This window comes from Symphalangus syndactylus, chromosome 19 (assembly GCF_028878055.3).
Source record: "Symphalangus syndactylus isolate Jambi chromosome 19, NHGRI_mSymSyn1-v2.1_pri, whole genome shotgun sequence".
NCBI classification, from domain to species: domain Eukaryota; kingdom Metazoa; phylum Chordata; class Mammalia; order Primates; family Hylobatidae; genus Symphalangus; species Symphalangus syndactylus.
The window spans coordinates 73,803,189-73,826,947 of record NC_072434.2 but is presented as its reverse complement, the minus strand read 5'-3'; the positions used below and the strand labels follow the sequence as shown (position 1 = coordinate 73,826,947).

The 23,759-nt window shown below is 44.6% G+C and overlaps 1 protein-coding gene and 1 long non-coding RNA gene across 2 annotated transcripts in view; one reads left to right on the top strand and one right to left on the bottom strand.

The window, feature by feature from the left end:
* The window catches only part of RAB4A (RAB4A, member RAS oncogene family), a 32,607-nt gene extending 23,745 nt beyond the window's left edge, over positions 1-8,862 (bottom strand). The window contains exon 1 of the mRNA XM_055234648.2: positions 8,539-8,862. Coding sequence (XP_055090623.1) covers positions 8,539-8,569 — 31 coding nt within the window. The 5' untranslated portion in view covers positions 8,570-8,862. The remainder of the gene's footprint in view (positions 1-8,538) is intronic.
* On the top strand, positions 8,761-23,300 carry LOC129458634 (uncharacterized). The gene is made up of 3 exons (XR_008649692.1): positions 8,761-8,939; positions 10,287-11,953; positions 21,087-23,300. It is a non-coding gene; the product is annotated as an uncharacterized lncRNA (long non-coding RNA).
* Positions 23,301-23,759: the final 459 nt, after the last annotated feature.

The following is a 23,759-nucleotide window of genomic DNA, read 5'->3' as shown; positions in this document are numbered from 1 at the left end:
GAGAACTCCGTATTTTTTCTTAAAACTATATGAATCTACAATGATCTTAACTGAAAAAAAAAAAAAAGGTGATATTATCAGACAATGACTCTGTAAGTCTACTATGCACAGTCCCCAAACTGGAAGAACTAGCAAAGGATTCAAGAAGGAAACAATACCAGAAGGAAGGAGCAGCAGATAAGCAGCTGAGTTGTCCATCAATTCTTTTTCTGTGTGGTGATACATGTATTTGGGTAACATAGATAAAACTATAAGGAGACAATGAATTATTCCTTGGTAGATGATGAGAATCCAACTTCATGAGGAGTTTCAGTTAGTGCTGAATTACCTGGATCTCACAGAAATCATTCTGGCAGGAATGCATCATGTTCTCTCAGAGTGTTCAATATTTGCTGGTTTGCAGCAATGATGATCTTACTCATCATGACTCCATATCAGAATATGGCAGAGTCTGTGCTAGTTTTATGGGTTCATTTTGTATTTTTAATCCATGGCTTTTTCTTTTTCCTTAACAGCGGATGACATATATATAGCATACCATGTGTATGTTTTATATGTTAAGTGTATAGTGCTTAACAACTACAGAAAGACTTAACAGGAACAGGTGAACAGCCGTATTACAGAGTAATTAATGAAGGGAAAATGCCTATGTAGGTTATATAAGATAACTAAATGTGAACTGGTTAAATAATTGTGCCCACTTAAATTAGAGTTGGTGTTTATTATAGTGAACGTTAACTTGAGGGCTCAAACTCACAATAAATTCTTCTCATTCAGTTTATGATAATTACATTCACCTGATAAGGGCTTCCTCCAGAATGAATTAAGATTGAAGGGAAAGACGATACCCCAAAACAGAAAATCTAAAACAGATACATCCTACTAATGTACTTTCAACTTTTCATATGAGAAATGTCAAATGAGATAATAGAAAAGGTATCAAATAATTAGAATTCAATCTTGGGCAAATGTCAGCCATTCAGGAACACAGATAAAATAATGACCAGGAAAAAGTGGCCTCCTAGCCACTGAAATAGCAAACATAAAGCCAAAAAAGATTAATTCTACAGGAGACACCTTATTTGGAATTGACTGACTTGTTTTACATTCACTTCAAGCAGCCTCTATTACCTAATGCCCCAAACCGCAGCAGATCAAAGGTATATACTAAAGTAGGACTGTGAACTACAGGCACAAAGGCAGATGGGGACAGCAGGGGATGAGCTAGAAAGTGACCGTAATAGCACAGCACATTCTGTGCAGCAGTCGATAGTCAATGATGACCTTGAGTGTTCAAGAAAATTAAGCCATATTCAGCAGACACGATGACCTCTGCCTTCCTAGTTTTTTCCCCAAGCAATGGTCTTGCTTTCAAGATTTCCAAATGTCAGAAAGGAAGCACGGATGTATGGCCTCTGACTGTATGATGCATTTCATGTGTCTTACTTCCTGGCAGAAGAGGCTAAGTGCTGTGGTATAGCACTAGAATTTGGGTAGAATGGAGTCATTTAAAGGTTTCCTTCTTTAGGAATTAAAGGCTTAGGGTCTGTGATTACGAAAACTGAGATAACAGATGCTGAAGGTTCTGAGAAGGAATGGGCTTTAAGGCAAAATAATAAGTTGCCAATTCAGAGATTAAGTTGAAAATACCTGTAAGCCAACACAGTGGAGATTTGCGGAAGTAGTTCTTATAAGGGCCGAATATGAAAAGAGAAGCTAAGTAAGATAAAGGCTGCCAAGTGTCCACTGACTGATCATCAGCATCCCTGGTGAAACCAACATCACTTCAGGTGGGGGCAAAATCCTAATTACAGTCAGTTGAAGAATGAAGGAAGCAAGACATTGTTGACAAAAAGTACTGACAGCTCTTACAAGCAGCTTAGCTGTGAGGGAAAGGAGAGACAGAGGTGGTTAAAGGAGGAAGGCGCAAAGTCAGGAAGCTACCAGTGGAAAGGGAAAGGATGGGAACAGACATGATGGGTGAAGTGGGGACCTGAAGCTTTAGAGATGGGGTCCAAAGTAGGAGGCTGGGGTTAGTTTTAGACAAGAGAGACCTTCTTCTGAGACGACATGGAAAGGGTTAAGGATGAGGTAAGCAAGTTTGCAGACATGGCATCTTTTCCTTACATCTACTGGTGGTCATCTACTAGGAGTGAGAGAATGGGCTTGAGGAGAAGTGTGAAGGTTTAAAATAGCTGATTTGGAGAAAGAGAGAGGTGGCCAGGATAAGAAAAATGATTGCTAAGTACTACTGAGTACCCAGCTGGAAGCAGAGACCACACATCTGCAATGATCTCAATCTAAAAGGAGCTCTGTCTGCACAGCAGGCAAGGCAGATGGCTGGGTAGCCAGGGCCGGAGCTGTGCAGTGTGTGTTGTTGAAAGAAAAAGAAGGACAAGGTGGAAGGAAAAGCCATGGGTATCTTATCTAAAGAGAGAGCAGCTCACTGCCTTTAAAGAAGAAAGGGGCCATGCACGGTGAATCATGCCTGTAATCCCAGCACTTTGGGAGGCCAAGGTGGGTGGATCACTTGAGGTTAGGAGATCAAGACCAGCCTGGCCAACATGGTGAAACCCCGTCTCTACTAAAAATACAAAAATGAGCCAGGCGTGGTGGCGCACACTTGTAATCCCAGCGACTTAGGAGGCTGAGGCACGAGAATCACTTGAACCTAGGAAGTGGAGGTTGCAGTGAGCTGAGATAGTGCCACTGCACTCCAGACTGGGCAGTGAGACTCTGTCTCAGAAAAAAAAGAAGAAAGGGAGGAGATGGACCAGCAGCCTGAAGCTCTTACAGTGAAGACTGGATGGAGTTGGAGTGGTCAGAATGGGATAGGTGACAAAGTCCAGGGAGCAGTCAGGGAAGCGAGTACCTGAAGAGGTGGTAGAAGAGACCTGACTTCATCTTTTTTTTTTTTTTTTTTTGAGACGGAGTCTCGCTCTGTCGCCCAGGCTGGAGTGCAGTGGCGCAATCTCGGCTCACTGCAAGCTCTGCCTCCCGGGTTCACACCATTCTCTTGCCTCAGCCTCTCCGAGTAGCTGGGACTACAGGCGCCCGCCACCACGCCCGGCTAATTTTTTTTTTGTATTTTTAGTAGAGACGGGGTTTCATCGTGGTCTCGACCTCCTGACCTCGTGATCCGCCCGCCTCGGCCTCCCAAAGTGCTGGGATTACAAGCGTGAGCCACCATGCCTGGCGACCTGACTTCATCTTGACTAAAGTCAAGGAACTGTGGAGGTGAGTTGTTGACTGACCTCTGCAAGGACACTGCAATGACCCAGGATCAGTCAGGAGTTGGAGCAAAGAGCAAGACCATATGATAGATGACCTTGTTGAATAAGGACTATCCCCAGGGTCATCAGATAACAGCAACGAGGAGCTGGTAGAGGACAGAATATAAGATGACATGTACTTTAAAGGAAAAGTCTTGGTACAATGGTCAGGGAGGAATTGAACAGTGGAAACCTTGATGAAATGCTGGTTAGGAGAAGTGGAAGGTTTGGGCAGCAGAGGAGCACATGACCTGTGGAGCAGCACAAAGAATAAGAAGGAGGTGGAACAGGCAGCAAAAGCTAATCATGGGACTCTGCAGTGTGCCTGTGGGAGCCGCGGTTTACCTAAGCCTGAATTAAACGTTGTCAGCACAGCGGAATCCTGACTCTTGTAAATTTAACATTTGCAGCACAGACTCCCCAACAATTGGTCCAGGTTTGTGATTGGGTCTTTGATTTTCCTGATCCCGAATGGGATTTGTGATCCCCTTCACTGGGATCACACGCACTGAGGAGGCTGATGTGAGGAAGCCAGTTACTTAGCAGGCCAACTCTTTGTTACTTTCCACTGATATAATAATAATTTATATATATATCAATATAAATAATAATTATATATAAATTGTAAATAATTTATATATACACTATATATATTACATATATCTATATTATATATAGATATATAGTTCTTCTAAAGTGGAAACCTACTCCCATCCTGGCCCAGGAGGCTCTCATATCCTCATGAACCCAGGTTCCAGGTGCTGTGGAAGCTGCCTAGGGGCAGTGGTACAGATGCTGTGTGGCAAGCTGTAAGATAGTCAGCACAGCTGCTCAACTCACTGAGACAAAGAACTCTGGAATGAAACCCAATTTTCTTACCTTTTAATCGTGTAAACTGGCCCTAATTTAACTTTCCTTTGCATCTTTCAGGGTAAACAGTAACTTAAACCATGTTAAGAAGTCAGCTCAAAAGACTCTGAAACCAAATAGATCCAGGAGTAAGGATGGGGAAGAATTAAAAATGGACTCTCACTTTATCTTCTAGGCAAACACAGGAAAAATAGAAGATTGGGGTATAGGCGTGAGTAATTTGTTGGGTTTGGGACGTATTGCATTCAGATGCCTGTAGGCCACCCAGGTGTAGTTAGGTAGCTGAAAAGAGAGATCTGTACTTTGAATGAAGGATGTGACCAGAAATATAGATGTTACAGTCATCAGAGCATCAGCAGTAAAGTCATAGGCATGGATTGGAATACTTTACAGTTCAAATGACCATGAGAAAGAATAATATTTTGTTTTTTCAAAAAACTATGTTTTCAAAGTTCTCGAGCATGGAGTCATTACATACCTCCCTGGACCAACAGCACCTGCACGGCCTGGGAGCTGGCCAGATGCAGATCCCCCTCACCCTCCAAGTCAGGGTCTACATTTTAACATACCAGCAGACTCATATGCACATTAGTTTGATAAGCACTGGTGCAGTGTTTCCCAAACTTTGGTACTTGAAATGTTCACCAGCTTTCAGTGAATGACAAAAAGAAAATGACAAACATGTATAATCATATATTTATTCAACAATGATACGTTTTTAAGGAAAATATTCTGATAATTCTCAAAATTATATGGCAAATACTGTAATACTGTGTTGTTTTGAAAATGAAGCACAAAATAAAAACATTAAGAGTATATTTTAATAAAAATGAGCATAGAGCCAGCAATTTCAGTTGTATTCTTCTGTTTCATATATTATTCCCATTGTAGACGGCATAAACTCTAATATATGTAGAGATTTTGTATTAGATTTTTCCTCAATCTCGAACTGCCCCAGCACTTCATTTTAAAAGAAATTTCTGGCATTTTCCCACTACGTATACTTTTTAGCTCCTTTCTGAACATCGCTGCTTAGCATCAAAATTACTTTCAGCCAATTTGTAATCTCCCAGGTCTCAGATGGCCGAAGCAGAGTTCCTTGGGAAGTCCCAAGCCGTACTAACTGGCCAGGTCTTTAAGAACGTAGTGTATCTAATGACATTTGGTAGAATTTTGTTTCATATTCAGATTAAGGGTTTCATCCGAAACCTAAGATTTCAATTTGTTTCACGATATTACATAAAGTACAGTATTCATGTGGTGACTTCAAAGCAACAAAAATGTTCAAAGCTACTCAGTCTATGGAAGGTGAAATACTGTTTTAATATGTTAAAAAGCATATTAAATGAACACATTAATGAGAGGCAGCTCATTAACAGTACATTTCAGCAGGGCACAGTGGCTCATGCCTGTGATCTCAACACTTTGGGAGGTGGAGGCACAAGGATCACTTGAGCCGAGGAGTTTGAGATGAGACTGAGCAACAGAGAGAGACCTCATCTCTATAAAAAAAAAAAAAAAAAAATTAGCCAGGTGTGGTGGCATGCACCTGTGGTCCCAGCTACTCAGAAGTCTGAAGTGGGAGGATCACTTGAGATGGGGAGGTGGAGGCGGCAGTGAGCCGTGATTGTGTCACTGCACTCCAGCCTGGGTGACAGAGTGAGGTCCTGTCTCAAAAAAAAAAAAAAAAAAAAAGAAAAAGAAAACAAAAACCCAGTACATTTCATGCACTGGCCCTTGATTTTTCCTCATCTCTCTGTCAAGCTACACAGAGCCTCCTTTTACAGAAGAGCAAATGAGCACAGAGTACAAAGGAGTTTAAAGGTTAGGCAAACATTCCTTCACCAGCTCAGAGGTAAATGTCCAGAAGAGAGCCTGACTGTTTCACTTTTAAGGAACAATGCTGTATAAATATGGCCACTGATAAGTCAAAGTAACAGCCTAGGACTTGGTTCTGGGTGACTTTTACTTCAGCTTGGCAAACTTCAACTGTCCTGCTTGCTCCTTCTAAAACTCATTTTCTTTTTTTGAGACAGAGTCTCACTCTGTTGCCCAGGCTGGAGTGCAGTGGCACAATCTCGACTCACTGCACACTTCGCGTCCTGGGTTCAAGCAATTCTTATCCTCAGCCTCCAGAGTAGCTGGGACTACAAGCGTACCATCGTGCCCAGGTAATTTTTTGTATTTTTAATAGGGCTGGGGTTTTGCCATGTTGGCCAGCCTGGTATCGAACTCCTGAGCTCAAGTGATCCGCCCACCTTGGCCTTCCAAAGTGCTGGGATTACAGGCATGGGCCATTAAGTCTGGCCTCATTTTCTATTTATTTGTTTCTACTAGTTTTCGATTAATTTCCTCTATTAGAAGAAAATATTCAATTCAGAGTTGCAAAGTAAAAACATACTTGGAAGTTACCATGAAATAAGAATACTAATAGTCAAAGCCTTATGATCAGAATGTAATCAATCTGTGAAGCTCAAAAGTTCAGTTAACTGTGTCTGAAGTGGAGATGCCAAAGATATGCTCTATTTTATCAGTTGATATCATTGCGTATATGAAAAATGAAACATAAAAGCTCTATCTCCTGAACTCTTCCAATCCTTTCTGATTCATGACCCCCACTTGCTTTTCTTATTTGGACATTCCACCCTTCCCTAGTGCTCCATGCTCCTTACTCAAGTCAAAGAAACTAAGCCTGGGCTAAAGAGCACTTGAAAATAAAGAAGCGCAAAGATGTAACCAAAAATTGCTAAAGAGCATGTTTTCCTTACAACATTTCTGACTGTGGTTCTCTACAGGAAGAACCAGACCACTGCCATTTGCAGAAGCATTTGCAAACATTTGTCCTGATGAAGGCATCGACTTACTGGAGGATTTCCTAAGCCTTCTAGGAACAGATGTCATGCCCCATGTGTCACCAAGAACAGGGCAGTACCAGTCACAGGAGTCACTCACTGAAGGTGGACCAAATGCACTGTGACCCCAGCATGGAAGCCCTTCCAAAAGTTCCCATTTTTTCTTACAAGACAAACTGACGCCTTCCTCAAGACCCTCTCCTCTCTGCCTCCTCATCCATCTCTCCAGCGTGGTGCTCAAAACACACCCTTCTTGAGTTGCCCTTACCACAGGCCTGAGATGTTCTGTGTGCTGCCGGTTAATGCCTCCCTGACACCCCTGTCTGGCTCATCTTTTCTTTCTAACACACTTTCACGGACCACACTCCTTCAGAACTCTTGCCTGGTTTTTAATTATTCACTCATTAGTATCACAATTGGATTAATACTGCATTCCCTCAATAGACTGGACGCTCCCTGAGACCAGAGCCGTGTCTGCTGTGTTTCTGCAGGACTTACAGCCCTCCCAGCACGGTGCCCGCTTCCCTAATGCCATTCCACAGTATTTGTTGCAGAGAAGGAAGCAGCATGCCAGGACAGATGGAGACAGGACTAATTTGGCTTGAGGTATGTAATTTTGAACTTGAGCCTCTCTCTGGGACTGTAAAACCCCAAATCAAAGTCTTAATCTGAGAATACATACATCTGAAAGAGTGATTAGGGACTGGTAAACATCTATTAATATCCAACTCTGATACAATACTAGTACAAGTTGTTTATTCTTACCACGCAAGGCCAAAGAAGGGGAGAAAAAGAAAAGCACACAGTATATGCACTGGGAAAGCTTTCACTTATTCAAAGCAGTATTTGTCGAGCACCTCCAGGTCTGGGTGCTGCAAGGGAAACAAAGATTAAACAGCCAGGGCTTTGCTTCCAAGGTGTTTACGGTCTTAAGAAGGAGACAAGACATGTTTATAAATAGCCAAAATGCAACCCAGAAAAGGCTAAAAAACACTGAAAGGGAGGGAGAAATAAACGAAGCAAGAGGTCCCCGGAGGAAGAGATGAATTAATCTATCAATAACTCCTCACTGTAATCCCAAAGTAAAGCAAGGAATTCCAAACCAGGAAAGGTCAAACTGAAGTATTTGAGGAACACAGGCGTCGCCCTAAGCCCTTCACACGGCTCGCTGGGGATAATATAGCAGCTGAAACGGAACATCAAGCTGGCTTTCCAAACCTTCAGTTATTTACATTAGACTGAGAGGGGAAAAGCGCTAAGAGTGCAAGAGCAGAGAAAGAGCAAGAGGAAACTTGAAAAGGCGGATCACGCCAATGCGCTGTGCACAGCCCCCCCCCGCGCCCCGCGCACCCGCTACCCCACCCGAGCCCCCAGCGGCCCGTGTCCCCCATCCCGGTCCCAAGCCCAGACACCTCCGAGATCCGTCCCCCGGCTCCGGCCGGCGCCACTGCCACCCTCAAGACCCCCGCAGCCCAGGCCCGGCCCCGCGCCGCCGACGCCCCCCGCGGCCCGACCCGCGCGCCCCGCCAGCCCGGGCCTCGTACCGTAGGTTTCGGACATGGCCGTCTGCGACATCTTGGGAGCGGCGCCACCTCTCGCCGGGTCACCGGCTGCACTCGCTCGCGGTCCGCCGGCGCGGGCGCGTCTCGGTGGGGAAGGACCTGGGGCGGGGGACCGGAGGAGGGAGGGGCCCGACCGGTCCCCACGGCAACCGCCGGTCTCCCAGCGGCTGCGGCCCAGCCGGACTCCAGCTCCGCGCAGGCGCAGGGCCCTCCACCCTCAGTCCGGCCGCGACCGTGAGGAGGGAGAGGAGATGGGCTACGCGAGGCTCGGCCCACGCCGCGTTCGCGCGTGCGCACGGGGAGGCCGGGGCGGGGCGCATGGGGACCTCGGCGCGCGCCGGAAGCACGTGCGCGGGTTGGGCCCTCTGGCGGTGTGCGCCGGGGTGGGCAGAGCGGCAGGTGGGGGCGTTGGGGGCTGAGTCCCGATTTCCCTGAGGGAGGGTCGGGTAGAGGCGGGCGGTGGGCAGGTTTGGGGGTGACAGAGGGCTGGGGACAGTGGGGTCCAGTTGCCGGACAGAGGAGGAAGGTGCCCGCACTGGGGAGGAAAGCAGTCCATTTGCCAAATTGGCCCGTCTCAGTTAAGACGCTGTCTTGGGTCATCATCTGTGGCTGTCAGCCATGAAAAAACTTGCCTGACGCTGTTACAATCGAGGCCAGAACTTGGTTAATGTGTAACAAGGAGGCAGTAGGCCCCAGGTGTCCAGCCAGAGGCCGCCCTGTGAATGGGAGGCAGGTTCATTTACCGGTTGGGAAGCTAAGCTTTCACTCCAAACTGCTGGGCCCTCTTGGATGGAGCTGAGCAGGTGTGGGCGTAATGACAGAAGCGCAAGATGCCCAGGTGCTGAAGGGTCATCGCAAGACTACAGACAGCAGCCTCTTCACATCCCGTTTTAGAGGGTTCTGGATTACGGTTGAGAAGTATCTCCTGGCCCTCAGCTGGGGATGTGTTTCCAAATTTAGGAGTTTTTTTATTTTTATTTTTTTAACAGTCTGGCACTGTCAGTCCAGCCCAACCGATTCTCCCGCCTCAGCCTCCTGAGTATCTGGGACTAGGGGCACACACCACGCACCACCACACCGCGCCAATTTTTAAATTTTTTGTAGAGATGGGGTCTCATTATGTTGCCCAGGCTGGTCTTGAACTCCTGAGTTCAAGCATCCTCCCTCCTTGGCCTCCCAAATTGCTGGGATTACAGGCATGAGTCATCTCACCTGGCCTTGGATAGTTTGGTTTCAGAAGCAAAACTGAGTTAGAATCCCCTTCTGTGGGAAATGTAGAGATAAACATTTATGGGAAAGAGAATTTTGGTTGAGGATTTGGCCCATCTGAGCTTGATCAGGGCCACATAGTGCCTCATAGTTCCCAACCTTGTTCACAACAGGTAGTCGAATGCTCAAAATATCCTTGGCTAAGCTCCCAAGTGACCTGGACTGTGTGGAAAATGCCAGTACATACTTTTTTGTGTGTGTATGAGTCAATTTGGCTCCATCCTCCACATAAATTGACATCAGAGCTTCCCTCTTCCCCAGTGGCTATTTGCGTCGGTATTTTTCTCTTGTCTCCGATCCTAATAATAAATAAATGCAGTTTTTTCTAAATCACAGAGAAGGCCCCATGGTGAAAAGTTGTGAGAGCTGTAATTCCTAAAATTGTTTTGTATATATTTCTTGTTCAATGGCTCAGATCATTTGTTGCTTGTTTGTCTCTCTGCATGTCGTGTTTGATTTAGGCTCCTGAGTATAATAGATTGGTTCTGATTAAAACCATTTCAGAGGAAAGACAGTGATCCCAGGAAGCGGGAAGAAAACAGCATCACCTGAAATTATTCCTATTGGTTAGATTTGTTTTCTTCCTGCGAAAAACTGCTACGTACAAAGAAGAAGTCAGTGAGCTGCAGTGATAGCATTATTGACTGAAACTGGACCAGAGATCCCTGAAACCTGGACAAGGTGGTAGAAATACAAATTATGCTGCCATTTCAAAGCTGTGGCCAGTTTTCTACTTTGTGGAAAATGAAGACTTAGGTAGGCCTTTGGGAAAGATGATTTGTTTTGGAAAAACCACCCAAAGGGATTATTTGGTTTGCAAATGTAACTGCAGTATCACAACTGGAAGAAGAAATATGCAAGGGCGAGGTTTGAAGGAGCCGTTCAGTATCCTTGGATGATACTGTGGAAGATTCTTTGCATCTCAGTAACTTTGGATCTTTGAAAGAAAATAAATTTCTTCAAAATATTTTTAGAGACTGCTTTGATTCTGAGGCACTGCTGATTATATGGAAGAAAAAAATATTGAAAAATTAATTTGTGATTTTCTCCAGTTATCGTCACCCTTCTCTTTGGGGGAGGTTTGTGACACAGTAAAAGCAGATATACAAAAGCCTAGGCATGTTGGAGATTTGCCTAAGGGAAATGTAATTATGAAGAAGGATTTTTTTCAAGCCGAAACTAGATCCCACTTTTTTCCAGGTCAGTGGGTCCTTCGAGTATCTGGTACTTTCCTTCCTGCTTCCTGACAATGCTAAAGAATGTGGCATGACCTTACATTTAATGCCCAACGTGAGGAGCCCTGGGGCTTGATGCATGAGATTCTTGGAGCTAGGCCTGGTGGAGGGCACTGGTCACAGCCTCGGTGGAATGGTGACTTTCTTTGGTAACTGGAATTGAAGAAAATGAGTGGACTTGTGTCTGAGCACTTGGGAACTCAGCAATCCCTGGGTGTTACCTTGAGAAGGAGCCAAATTCTGGACATACAAGTGGAGACTTGAAAATGGAAGCTCAATTCCACACCCAGGCTGGTGGAGACTATGACATATAACTCACATCTTCAAGAAAGTAGACACCTCAGAGGTCACTGGGCCACTTTACCTTCCACTGTCAAAACTATGTCCATGATCAGATACCTCTGTTGCTAGGGAATATTCAGTCAGAATGGGCTAGATTAACTGCAGTAACGCAGATCTCTCAACCCAGTTATGACTTACATAGCAAAGTTCCTCACTCAGACTACCTGTCCACTCCCACTAGCAGAGACTTGCTCATGGGCCCTCCTAGACCCAGGCTGACCGAATGTGTTTTATCTAAATGCATCTCCACAATCACTCAGGTAGGAGTGGCTATGCATTAGGACCGATTGTGCATTAGCTAGAGAAGCACTTACCAGGAATTGCTATAAGAACTTGTATTTACATTTCATGGGCCAAAGCAGTCATGTGGCAAGACTTAATTTCAAAGAGGACAGGAAATGCAATATTATTATGTCCCTGAAAGAAAGGAGAAGAGAAAGTCTGTGGAAAGACATTATGACTACCACTGGAATTTTCACCTGTTCAGGCAGCTCATTGTGCTTTTATTTGAAACAATTTTATTGAAGTATGATAGGCATAACTGCACATGTGTATGTATTTATTTATTTTATTTTATTTTTTGAGATGGAGTCTTGCTTTGTTGCACAGGCTGGAATGCAGTGGCGTGATCTCAGCTCACTATGACCTCTGCCTCCCGGGTTCCAGTGACTCTCCTGCCTCAGACTTCTGAGTAGCTGGGATTACAGCCACGCGCCACCACACCCAGCTAATTTTTGTATTTTTAGTAGAGACGGGGTTTTGCCATGTTGGCCGTGCTGGTCTCAAACTCCTGACCTCAGGAGATCCGCCTGCCTCAGCCTCCCAAAGTGCTGGGATTACAGGCGTGAGCCACTGCACCCGGCATGCACATATTTAGAGTGTACATTTTGATAATTTTTGATATATGTGTACGCTTGTGCTTGCTGCTCCAGGGGACCGCTATTTCTGGGCCTTTTCAGTGGACAGAGGCATTTTTGTGATGCTTTTATCTAATTTGTTGCTTAGGAAGAATAACTTCTTGTGAGGTTTAGTGGTGGTTTTGGGGTTGATAGTATAGGTCTTCATCACAGTCCACCTCCAAGTGAGAATACACTAGTTTACACAGAGTATAAGAAACTCACAACCATTTGCTTCCATCCTCCCCCAGCATCTGTGCTGAGGATGTTGTGCGCCCACATACATTGTTATTGTTTTTACTTAATAAGCTACTAATTCTCTGTCTCTCTTTTCCTTTTAATTGTGGTAAAATAGACATAAAATGTACCATCTCAACCATCTTGAAATGTACAGTGGCATTAAATATATTCCCATTGTTGTGCAACCATCACCACCATCCATCTCCAGAACGCTTCGTGTTGCAAACCTGAAACTCTATACCTGTTTAACAACAACTCCCCATTCACTTCTCCCCACAGTGCCTGGCAACCACCATTCTACTTCCTGTCTAGGAATTGGCTTCTCTAGGTACAGTACCTCATATAAATGGAGTCATACAGTATTTGTCTTTTCCTCACTGTCATATTTCACTTAGAATAATGTCCTCAAGATTCATCTGTAACATCGTAGAATGTGTCAGAATTTCCTTCCTGTTTAAGACTGAATAATATTCAATACTTTGTACATATATACTGCATTTTCAGCCAATTCTTTTCAATAGATTTAAGCAATAAGAAAAAAGTGTTTTATATTTACTCGCACAGTTACCATACCTAGGACTCCTTATTCTCTTGCGTAGATTAGATTTCCATGGCCTCATTTCCCTTTTGCCTGAAGGGCTTTCCTTGACAGATCTTGAAGTGTAGATCTGCTGGTGACTAGTTCTTTCAGCTTTTATAGATCCAAAAAAGTCTTTATTTCATTTCTGTGTTTGAAGCTATTTTTGCTCAATTTTGATTTTTAGGGTTTTCGATTTTTTTTTTTTTCTAACATGAAGATACCGTTTCAGTGTTCTCTGGCTTATTTTGTTTCCGATAAGGAGTCAACTGCCATTCTTATCTTTATTTCTTTTATGCAACGTGTCTTTTATCTCCGCTTAATTTTAAGATTTCATCTGTATCACTGGTCTGAAGCAATTTGATTATGATGTGCCTTGCTGTTGATTTTCTTTAAAGTTCTTGTCCTTGAGTTTCACTGAACTTCTCTTGTCTTTGAGTTTATAGTTGCTATCAGATTTGGAGTTTTATCGGCCATTATTTCTTCAAATATTTTTTGTGCCCCTGCCTCTCCTTTCGTTTGGCGATTCTACTACACAAATATTAGATCACTTGAATTTGTCTCACAGCTAACTCAGGCTTTGTTCGTTTTTTGTCAGTCTTTTTTCTGTTTTTCATTTTTGTGTAATTTCCATTGCTGTGTCTTTAAATTCACTCATCTTTGCTATAATATCTAATCTGCTGTCAGTTCCATCCAGCGTATTTTTCCTCTCAGGCATTGCCATTTCACCTGCAGAAGTTTCACTTGGTGTCTGGACCTGCATCTGGGTCCTCTGGTTTCCGTGTTTAATGCTCAAGCATATGGAACATGTGTCATTTCTACTAACTTTATCACCTAAGTAATTTCTGAGATTGTTTTTTTTTTGTTTTTTTTGTTTTTTTTTTTTTGAGACAGAGTCTCGCTCTGTCGCCCAGGCTGGAGTGCAGTGGCGCAATCTCGGCTCACTGCAACCTCCTCCTCCCGGGTTCACGCCATTCTCCTGCCTCAGCCTCTCCGAGTAGCTGGGACTACAGGCGCCCACCACCACGCCCGGCTAATTTTTTGTATTTTTAGTAGAGACGGGGTTTCACCGTGGTCTCGATCTCCTGACCTCGTGATCCGCCCGCCTCGGCCTCCCAAAGTGCTGGGATTACAAGCGTGAGCCACCGCGCCCGGCAGATTGTTTATATTGATTGGCTTTTCTCTTCATTGTAGGTAATATTTTCCTACTTTACAAGCCAGGTAATTTTTTATTGAATGCCAGACATTGAGAATTTTACTTTGAGATACATATAATGTTAATTTTTATAAATATTTTTGAGCTTTGTTCTGGGGTGCAGGTAAGTTCCTTGGAAAGAGCTTGATGCTTCAGGTCTTGTTTTTACACTTTTTTTTAGGGGGTGGGCCCTGAGCAGCATTCTACTCAACAAGTCCTTGAGTTATGAAGGTTTTCACCGTGATTGGCAGAATTAGGAGTTCCTCTGGGCCATGCATGAGTGCTGGGGATTGTTTTCTCTAATATTCGCAGGTGATTCTTTACCTGGCATGGGGTAGGAGTGCTTACCACAGTAGGAGAAATGCAGGTATTTCTTCACTTGCCTGCACTGCTCAGTAGAAGACTTGAAGGGAACCCTCTGCAAACCTCTGGCACTCTCTCTCTCTCTCTGTACAACTCTACACACCCCCCAGCTCAGGGAGTGCTGCTTCTTCTTCCTGTCTGACTCCAGAGCTCAGTCTGTGGCACTCTTTCTCTGCAGTCACTTACTTGCCCATTCATTTCATCTGGTCTTAAGGCTTTCAGTATGATCTAAAGCTGATGATTCCTTAATTTCTAGCTTGCCTAGGCTTCTATGGCTTCTATGTACAATTGCTTACTTGATACGTCCACTTGAATGAATGCCTATTAGGTTTCTTAATACTAACGAAATAAAAACCAAGGCCGGGCACAGTGGCTTACGGCTGTAATCCCAACACTTTGGGAGGCCAAGGCGGGTGAATCACGAGGTCAGGACCAGGCTGGACAATATGGTGAAACCCCATCTCTACTAAAAGATACAAAAAATTAGCCAGGTGTGGTGGCGTGCACATGTAGTCTCATCTACTCAGGAGGCTGAGGCAGGAGAATTGCTGGAACCTGGGAGGCAGAGGTTGCAGTGAGCCGAGATCATGCCACTGCACTCCAGCCTGGACGAAAGAGTGAGATTCCGTCTCAAAATAATCAACAAACAAACAAACAAACCAAACATCCAGATTTCTTGACCAAACCAGTGCCTTCTGCAATCTTTTGTATCTCAGTAAATGGCAATTTGCCAGGTGTATTAATTAGGGTCAGAGTTCTCTAGAGGGACAGAACTAATAGGATACATGTATGTATGAAAGGGAGTTTATTGAGGAGAATTGACTCACATGATCACAAGGTAAAGTCCTGTGATTGGCTATCTGCAAGCTGAGGAGCAAGGAAGCCAGTGGTGGATCAGTCCAAGTCCCAAACCCTCAAAAATAGGGAAGCTGATAGTGTAGCCTTCTATCTGTGGGCAAAGGCGCAAAAGGCCCTGGCAAACCACTGGTGTAAGTCTAAGAGTCCAAAAGCTGAAGAACTTGGAGGCTTATGTTTGTGGGCAGGAAGCATCCAGCAAGGCAGAAAGATGAAAGCCAAAAGACTCAGCAAGTCTGCTTTATTCTAGCCGCTTTAGTAGCCGATTAGGTGGGGCCCACCCAGATTGAAGGTGGGTCAGCCTCTCCCAGTCCACTGACTCAAATGTTAATCTCCTTTGGGAACACCCTCACGGACACACCTAGGAACAAAACTGTGAATCCTTCAATCAAGTTGACACTTAATATTAAACATCACACCAGGGCCAAACCTTGGAGCCCTGCCTGACTTCTCACACCCACATTTGATCCATCAGCGAGGCCTACAGGCTCTACTGTCAGAGCATCCAGAATCTGCTTCTGCTACTCGCACTGCCCCACCCCCCAACCCCAGCCACCTCCTGCACCAGCCCGCCTCAGCTCTCTCCTGCCTTTTGCAGCTACCTCCCCTTCCTGCTTCTATGATTGTCTCCCTGTGTTGTCTTTTCTCAACACAGCTGCTAGAGCAATCCTATTAAAATGTAAATAAACAAAACCAAAAATAAATAACAATTCTCCTTTAAAACAGCCAGTGTTGCCTGTAATCCCAGGACTTTGGGAGGCCAAGGTGGGTGGATCGTTTGAGGTCAGGAGTTCGAGACCAGCCTGGCCAACATGGTGTAACCCCCACCTCTACTAAAAATACAAAAATTAGCCAGGCGTGGTGGTGGGCGCCTGTAGTTCCAGCTACCTGGGAGGCTAAGGCAGGAGAATGGCTTGAACCCAGGAGACGGAGGTTGCAGTGACCCGAGATCACGTCACTGCACTCCAGCCTGGGTGACAGAGCGAGACTCTATCTCAAACAAAACAAAAAACAAAACAAAACAAAACAGCAACAAAAAAACAGCCAGTGTTAAGGGGAGGAGGGTACTATAGGTCCCATCAGGCCACCCTCTGCCCAAAGCCTCATTTCACTCACAGTGGCCTATAAAGTCATCCATGGTCTGCTCCCCCAAACCCTTCATTCTCTTGACTCTGATCCTACAGGCCTTCTTGCTGGTTCTTGTACACATCAAACAGCATTTGGCCTCAGGGCCTTTGCATGTGCTTTTTTCCTCTTCCTGGAATGCTCTTGTCCCAGATGTCTACATGGCCCTCACAGCCCCCATGTGTTCTGCTCACAGGGCACCTCATGAGGGGGGCTTTTCTTTTCTTATATGAAATAGCAACCCCTCTCCATTTCATCCCCCAGCACTTCATTTGCCCCCTACTTTGTTCTATGCCCCACTCCATAGCATTTAACATCACTTAAAATACATATCCTTTATTAGTTTATTGTGTGCTCCCTCTCCAGATTATAAGCTCTATAAGGGCAGGAAATGCTTTGGCCTTGTTCCTTGCTCCATCCCCATGCCTAAAATAGTATTTGGCACATAGTAAACCCTCAATCACTCGGAAGATGTTGAATGAGTGAATGAATGAAACAAAACTCAGCAGCTCTCTATGGATTTAATGTAATGAACTTAATTGCAAATATGTTGATTTATGGGAAAGTTAAAAGTGGGAGTCTCTGGCCGGGCTGTATGTTCATACCTATAATCCCAGCACTTTGGGAGGCCGAGGCAGGCGGATCACTTGAGGTCAGGAATTTGAGACCAGCCTGGTCAACATAGTAAAACCCTGTCTCTATTAAAACTACAAAGATTAGCTGGATGTGGTGGTGCACGCCTGCAATCCCAGCTACTTGGGAGGCTGAGGCAGGAGAACCTTTTGACCCCGGAGGTAGAGGCTGCAGTGAGCCAAGACCACACCACTGTACTCCAGCCTGGGTGACAGAGAGAGATTCCATCTCAAAAAAAAACAAAAAAATAGTGGATCTCTTATATGCCACCAAGTGATTGTGGTAAGGCTATAATAAAACTAAAGTATCATCTAATACTAGTATAATTTATTGAGTACTTGATAAACACTAGGTATAGTGCTAAGTGCTTTACATGTATTATAAAACCTAATTCTTACAACAGATTTATAAGGGAGGTATTATCCCATTTTACAGATGAAGAAACAAAGGCCCAAATGGATTACATATTTTGTCCAGTTTCCACAGCTAGTATGTATCAATGTTGGAATTTCTACCTTAAACCAAACCAAACTGACACCTCTCCTTTTAAAAATGCAGTATAGAAAGCCCAAAACACAGAGCTATGATTTCAAAAGGGATTCAATTATTTAATGCCTAAGGAAAACAGCGTTCTGTTGAGCCGGGCCCTGTTCTGGGTGCTTTATGTCACTTCCTTTGATCCTTACACCACCTGACAAGGTCGCTCTTCTTATCTTTATATTATAGTCAAGGGTGACATCCAAACCAGGGCTCTTTATTGCACTGTGATGCCAAATAAGTATGGAGACACAGATGAGAAAGGGTTTGTGGTAGAAAACATTCCCAGAGCACTTCTATAAATTCAGCATAAGCTCAGGTTAGCTTTAAGATGGAAAATAGTCCTGAAGTTAACATCCAGTTCTCTAGTATTAAACTCAGATCTTTGAGTTTGTCATCCTCCAAAGCATACAGATTTTGTTTATCTAACAGGAATATGCTACAAATAACAGTCTACAACATTAAGCCAAGGCTAGAGTTGTGGATAGAGTTCTTGAGTTCAGTGATACGACAATTTCCTACCTTCATCTTCTCATTTGAAAGTTACCAGCAAATCTTCCATCAGTTCTAATGTGATGCATCTCTGTTTATTTCTGCATTTAACAGCATTGATACCCAGGGATTATTCATTCGGGTCATTTAAATTCTTGTTTTTTATTCAGAAAAAGAGGATTTTCTGGTTCCTCTTTTCTTTTTAATTATATTTATGTGTTTCCTCCATATTCTGATAAAAGTACCATAGAATTATCTTTTATTTACTTATTTATTTTTGATACTGTGTTTCAAATTAAATGGACTGTTTTCAGCCTGGTTTCTTATTTAAAAGATAGTTTTCACAACAACTGCTTAAAAAAAAAATTCTCCGTGGCTCACGCCTATAATCCCAGCACTTTGAGGGGCCGAGGCAGGCGGATCACGAGGTCAGGAGTTCGAGACCAGCCTGGCTAGCATAGTGAAACCCCGTCTCTACTAAAACTACAAAAATTAGCTGGGCATGGTGGCAGATGCCTATGATCCCAGCTACTCGGGAGTCTGAGGCGGGGGAATCGCTTGAACCCAGGAGGCGGAGGTTGAGATGAGCCATGATCACGCCACTGCACTCCAGTCTGAGGAACAGAGTGAGACACCGTCTCAAAAATAAAATAAAATAAAATTATCCCTGAACACCACCAACTGAAATTTTCTTTTATGGTTAATTTTAACATTTTAATCAGCTTTACTGGGGTATAATTTACATACAACAAAATTCACCAATTTTAAGTGTACAATGAGTTTTGACGAATGTACATGGTCATGTGACAACTTCAACCTCGTCCCAGTATGGAACTTTTCTGTCACCCCCCAAGAGTTCTTTTATGCCTTTTTGCAGCCCTTTCTGGGCTGATTTTGAGAAGTTTTGATAACGGATTATTGGCTTTCACATGGGAAGATGTAACCTACTCCAGGAAACTGGGGTGGGGGTTTCCCCACTGCACAGACCACCCACCATATGCTCCACCTCTAGACCTCTCAGCAGCCTGTCTTTCTTGCCCTTTCAAACATCTTCATTTGTGTTCCGCCAGCTTCTTATTAGGGCCCAGACAGTAGCCAATACCATTTCCATCTATCAGCTTGGTGAAATGTGCCCTTTAATGGAAGACTAATGAGGCCTAATAGAAAAAGCTTCCTGGGTTTATTGATGTTCCCTGTGACTTTACAGGAGAGAGAGATTTAGGTCAGCGTCATTAGACTTTCTCTTCCTTTCCCTAAAATTGTGTGGACTAGCAGCTAGGCCAGCAGGCATGCAATCAAACTCTGTAGTGTCACACCATGTCACCTTCCTGGATTAGATGACTGGGGCCGCTGTAACAAAGTACCACAGACCAAGTGGCTTGGACAACAGAAATTTATTGTCTCACAGTTCTGGAGGCCAGAAGTCCGAGGTCAAGGTGTCAGCAGGGTTGCTTCCCTCAGAGAGCTGAGGGAAAATCTGTTCCAGGCCTCTCTCCTGGCTTCTGGTGCCCTACTAGCCACTTTTGGTGTTCCCAGCAAGCATTGCTCCTATCTCTGCCTTCATTTTTTTGTTGTTATTATTTCTGTTTTTGAAATGGAATCTTGCTCTGTTACCCAAGCTGGAGTGCAGTGGTGCAATCTCAGCTCACTGCGATCTCCGTCTCCCGGGTTCAAGTGATTCTCCCGCCTCAGCCTCCTGAGTAGTGGGATTACAGGTGCCTACCACCATGCCAGGCTAATTTTTGTATTTTTAGTAGAGGTGGGGTTTCACCATGTTGGCCAGGCTGGTCTCGAACTCCTGACCTCAGGTGATCCACCCCCCGACCTCGGCCTCCCAAAGTTCTGGGATTACAGGCATGAGTGCTGCGCCTGGCCGACCCCATGGATTTCTAATGCAGGTGGTCCCACATTTGGAGAAATCCTGCTGGGGCTTGAGGAATGGTTTTGTTCCTGAAGGCACTGCCGCTTGTGGAAAATGGAACAGAGAACAACAGAGATTGAATACAGTATTAAATGCAGTGAGTGAGAAAATCCTTATGTCTGAGCAGTGAGGACATGTTGCTCAGAGATATTTCTCAGTTAGAAATATCTATGGGTTAGAAACATACTATGGGCTAAATGAGAGCTGGTAGAAAGGGTGGTTGTCAACTCCCCCTGCTCTTTCCTGAGTCTCACTCTCCCTCCTGCATTCTCCTTCCTTCCTTCCTTCCTTCCTTCCTTCCTTCCTTCCTTTCTTTTCTTCTTTCTTTTTTTTTTTGATGGAGTCTTGCTGTGTTGCCCAGGCTGGAGTGCAGTGGTGCGATCTCGGCTCACTGCAACCTCTGTCTCCTGGCTTCAAGCAATTCTCCTACCTCAGCCTCCCGAGTAGCTGGGATTACAGGCACCCACCACCACACCCAGCTAATTTTTGCATTTTTAGTAGAGACAGGGTTTCACCACGTTGGCCAGGCTGGTCTCGAACTCCTGACCTCAGGCAATCCTCCCATCTCAGCCTTCCAAAGTGCTGGGATTACAGGCATGAGCCACTGCGCCTGGCCCTCTCCCTCCTTTCTTAGGGAGGATCTCGACTCAGAACTTTTCCTCCATCCTCTCTGTTGAGGTGATTGATTTCCTCCTTAAAACATTATCTGTTCAGTTTCTTTTAAAAATTTACTCCCCCTGCCCCCATTTTGTAGGAATGGCTGGGCAAGGAGTTTGGAGCCCTCTGAGCTGATAATGTAAAATCTTTGAGGGGAGAGACTTGAGCTTTCTTTTTTTTTTTTCTTCTGTAGCATCTGCCCCAGTGTCAGGCACATTTTAGGTGCCCAACAAACATCTGTGGAATGAATGAATGAGTGCTGGCACCACCTATAAGTGCACAGTAAGGATAACCATGGAGAGAATATGCCGAGCCTTTTAATCAGCCCAGAAGAGCGCCATCTGTGTTAAGGCGAAATGCCAGAATCCCAAGGAACAGATTCACCACACAGGGGCGGGAGTCAGGGACTGCTGATACTGAGGCTGCCCTATGGGTTTTCCTTCCAGATCCCTTCTTGATTTGCCCAAAAGAATTTCGCGTTTTGTTTCAGTTAAGGAGAGGCCTTTCCTTACTGCTGACTTTAAGGAAACTGGAGATTGTGCTTGTGGGGGAAGTGGCTTTGGAACTTGGGGCCTCTTTGGGACCTGGTAGGCAATGGGGTTTGGGGGCAAGTTTGTGGGACATGTATCTGAACAGGAAGGAAGGGAGGAGTAGTGGGGCCAGCCAGGAAGCAGCAACCGAGTGCAGATTTCTCTTCTTGTGCAGCTTTGCTTAGAGTTGAACATTACCTCCCAGAGATAGATTGACCCCAATCCTGCAGAGATTGGCTATCCTGCCCTTCAACTTATTTTTAGATATATGATCTCACTTGAATCTCAAATCCAATGAGGAGTTCCTGACCCCTCAATTTAGCTCCACCTGGCATTCCAGAGCAATTCAAGGATCTGGTAGGGCTACTAGCAATCCACTACTACATATAGGGGAACAATGAGTTTTGAAGCTGCTCGGAAATCTGTGATTCGAGTATCAGGAAATCCTTGACTCTTTATCGAATGTGAAATTGCTGATTTAAGAAATAAAGTTAAGAAACAGTATTAATTAACAGAATGGAATTTAATGGTACCGCTGGTGTTTTGGGGTTATTTTCTGGTCATGTAGTGCCCCCTGGTGGGTTCACTGACATACTCTTCCGGAATGCTCCTTTCCCAGGCTGTGCTTTGTGACAAGGCCAGCACCAAGAATTTGCAGTTTAGGCACAGTCCAACGATGCTCTAAAGATTGTCTGCTAAGGGAAAATATGAGTTATGAAAATGCTGTGGGTTGTATTGTATCCCCCACCAAAAGATATGTTAAAGTCCTAAGCCCAGTACCTGTGGATGCAAACTTACTTGGAAAAAGGGTCTTTGCAGATGTAATTATGAAGTTAAGGTGAGGTCATTAGGGCAAGCCCTTAATCCAGTATGACTGGTGTTCTTATAAGAGGAGGAGAGGCTGGGTGCAGTGGCTCTCACCTGTAATCCCAGTGATTTGGGAGGCTGAGGCGGGAGGATCGCTTGAGCCCAGGAGTTTGAGACTACCCTGGGCAACATATCAAGACCCCATCTCTACTAAAAATTTAAAAATTAGCCAGACATGGTGGCACGCACCTGTAGTCTCAGCTACTTGGAAGGCTAGTGGGAGGATGGCTTGAGCCCAGGAGCCCGAGGCTGCAGTGAGCTATGATCATATCAACGCACTCCAGCCTGGGCAACAAGGGAGACCCTGACTCAAAAAAACAAAAACAAAACAAAACAAAAAAAGAGGAGGAGAGAGACACACAGGAGAGAACGCCATGTGACAATGGAGACAGACACTGGAGTGATGCACCTGCAGACCAAGGAATGCGCAAGGATTGCCAGCACCCCCCAGAAGCCAGGAGTGGGGCGTGGAATAGAGTCTCTCTCAACCCCTTGGAAGGTTCTAACCCTGCTGATGCCTTGATCTTGGACTTCAGCTTCCAGAACTGTGAGATGCGACATGTTTGTTGTTTAAGCCTCCCGGTTTGTGCTGCTTTGTGATGGCAGCCCAAGCAGACGAATACAGAAAGAACCTGGGATTTGAGTCGGAAGAACTGCTTTGAGTCCCAGCTACCACTTAGTACCTGAATGACCTCGGGCAAAGAAGTTCAATTTTTCTGAGCCTCAGTTTTATAAACTGCAAAATGGAGAAATACAAAAGTAACTGTTCTCCTGCCTCAGGACCCCTGTGAGGATGAAGTGTGACTACGTGTATAAAAACATTTTGTTTAATGTACAGCACTGTGTACTGCAATCTTATTACATAAAGAAAGGAAGGTGGGAGGCAGTAGAGTGGAGTGATTATGAGCTAGGCTCTGGCTGGGCACAGTGGCTCATGCCTCTAATCCCAGCACTTTGGGAGGCCGAGGTGGGTGGATCACCTGAGGTCAGGAGTTTGACCTGGCCAACATGGTGAAACCCCGTCTCTACTAGAAATTAAAAAAAAAAAAATTAGCCAGGTGTGGTGGTGGGTGCCTGTAATCGTAGCTTCTTGGGTGGCTGAAGCAGAAGAATCACTTGAACCTGGGAGGCAGAGGTTGCAGTGAGCCAAGATCCCGCCACTGCACTCCAGTCTGGGCAACAGAGGGAGACTCCATATTAAAAAAAAAAAAAAAAAAAAAAAAAGCTAGGCTCTGAAGTCAGTTTGCCAGGGTCTGTGTGTGGAAATGTTACAAAGAAGCTTCTCGTGAAAACTTGACTCTCAAATGAGCCAAAGGCAGTGAAGCCCAGGAATGGAGTTGTGGTAACACTTAAAGGAATGTATCAGTCATCTATTGCTCTATAATGAACCCCAAAACTTAGTAGCTTCAAATGATGAGCTTATTCTTTCACACAGTCTCCGTGGATCAGGAATCGAGAGCAACTTAATT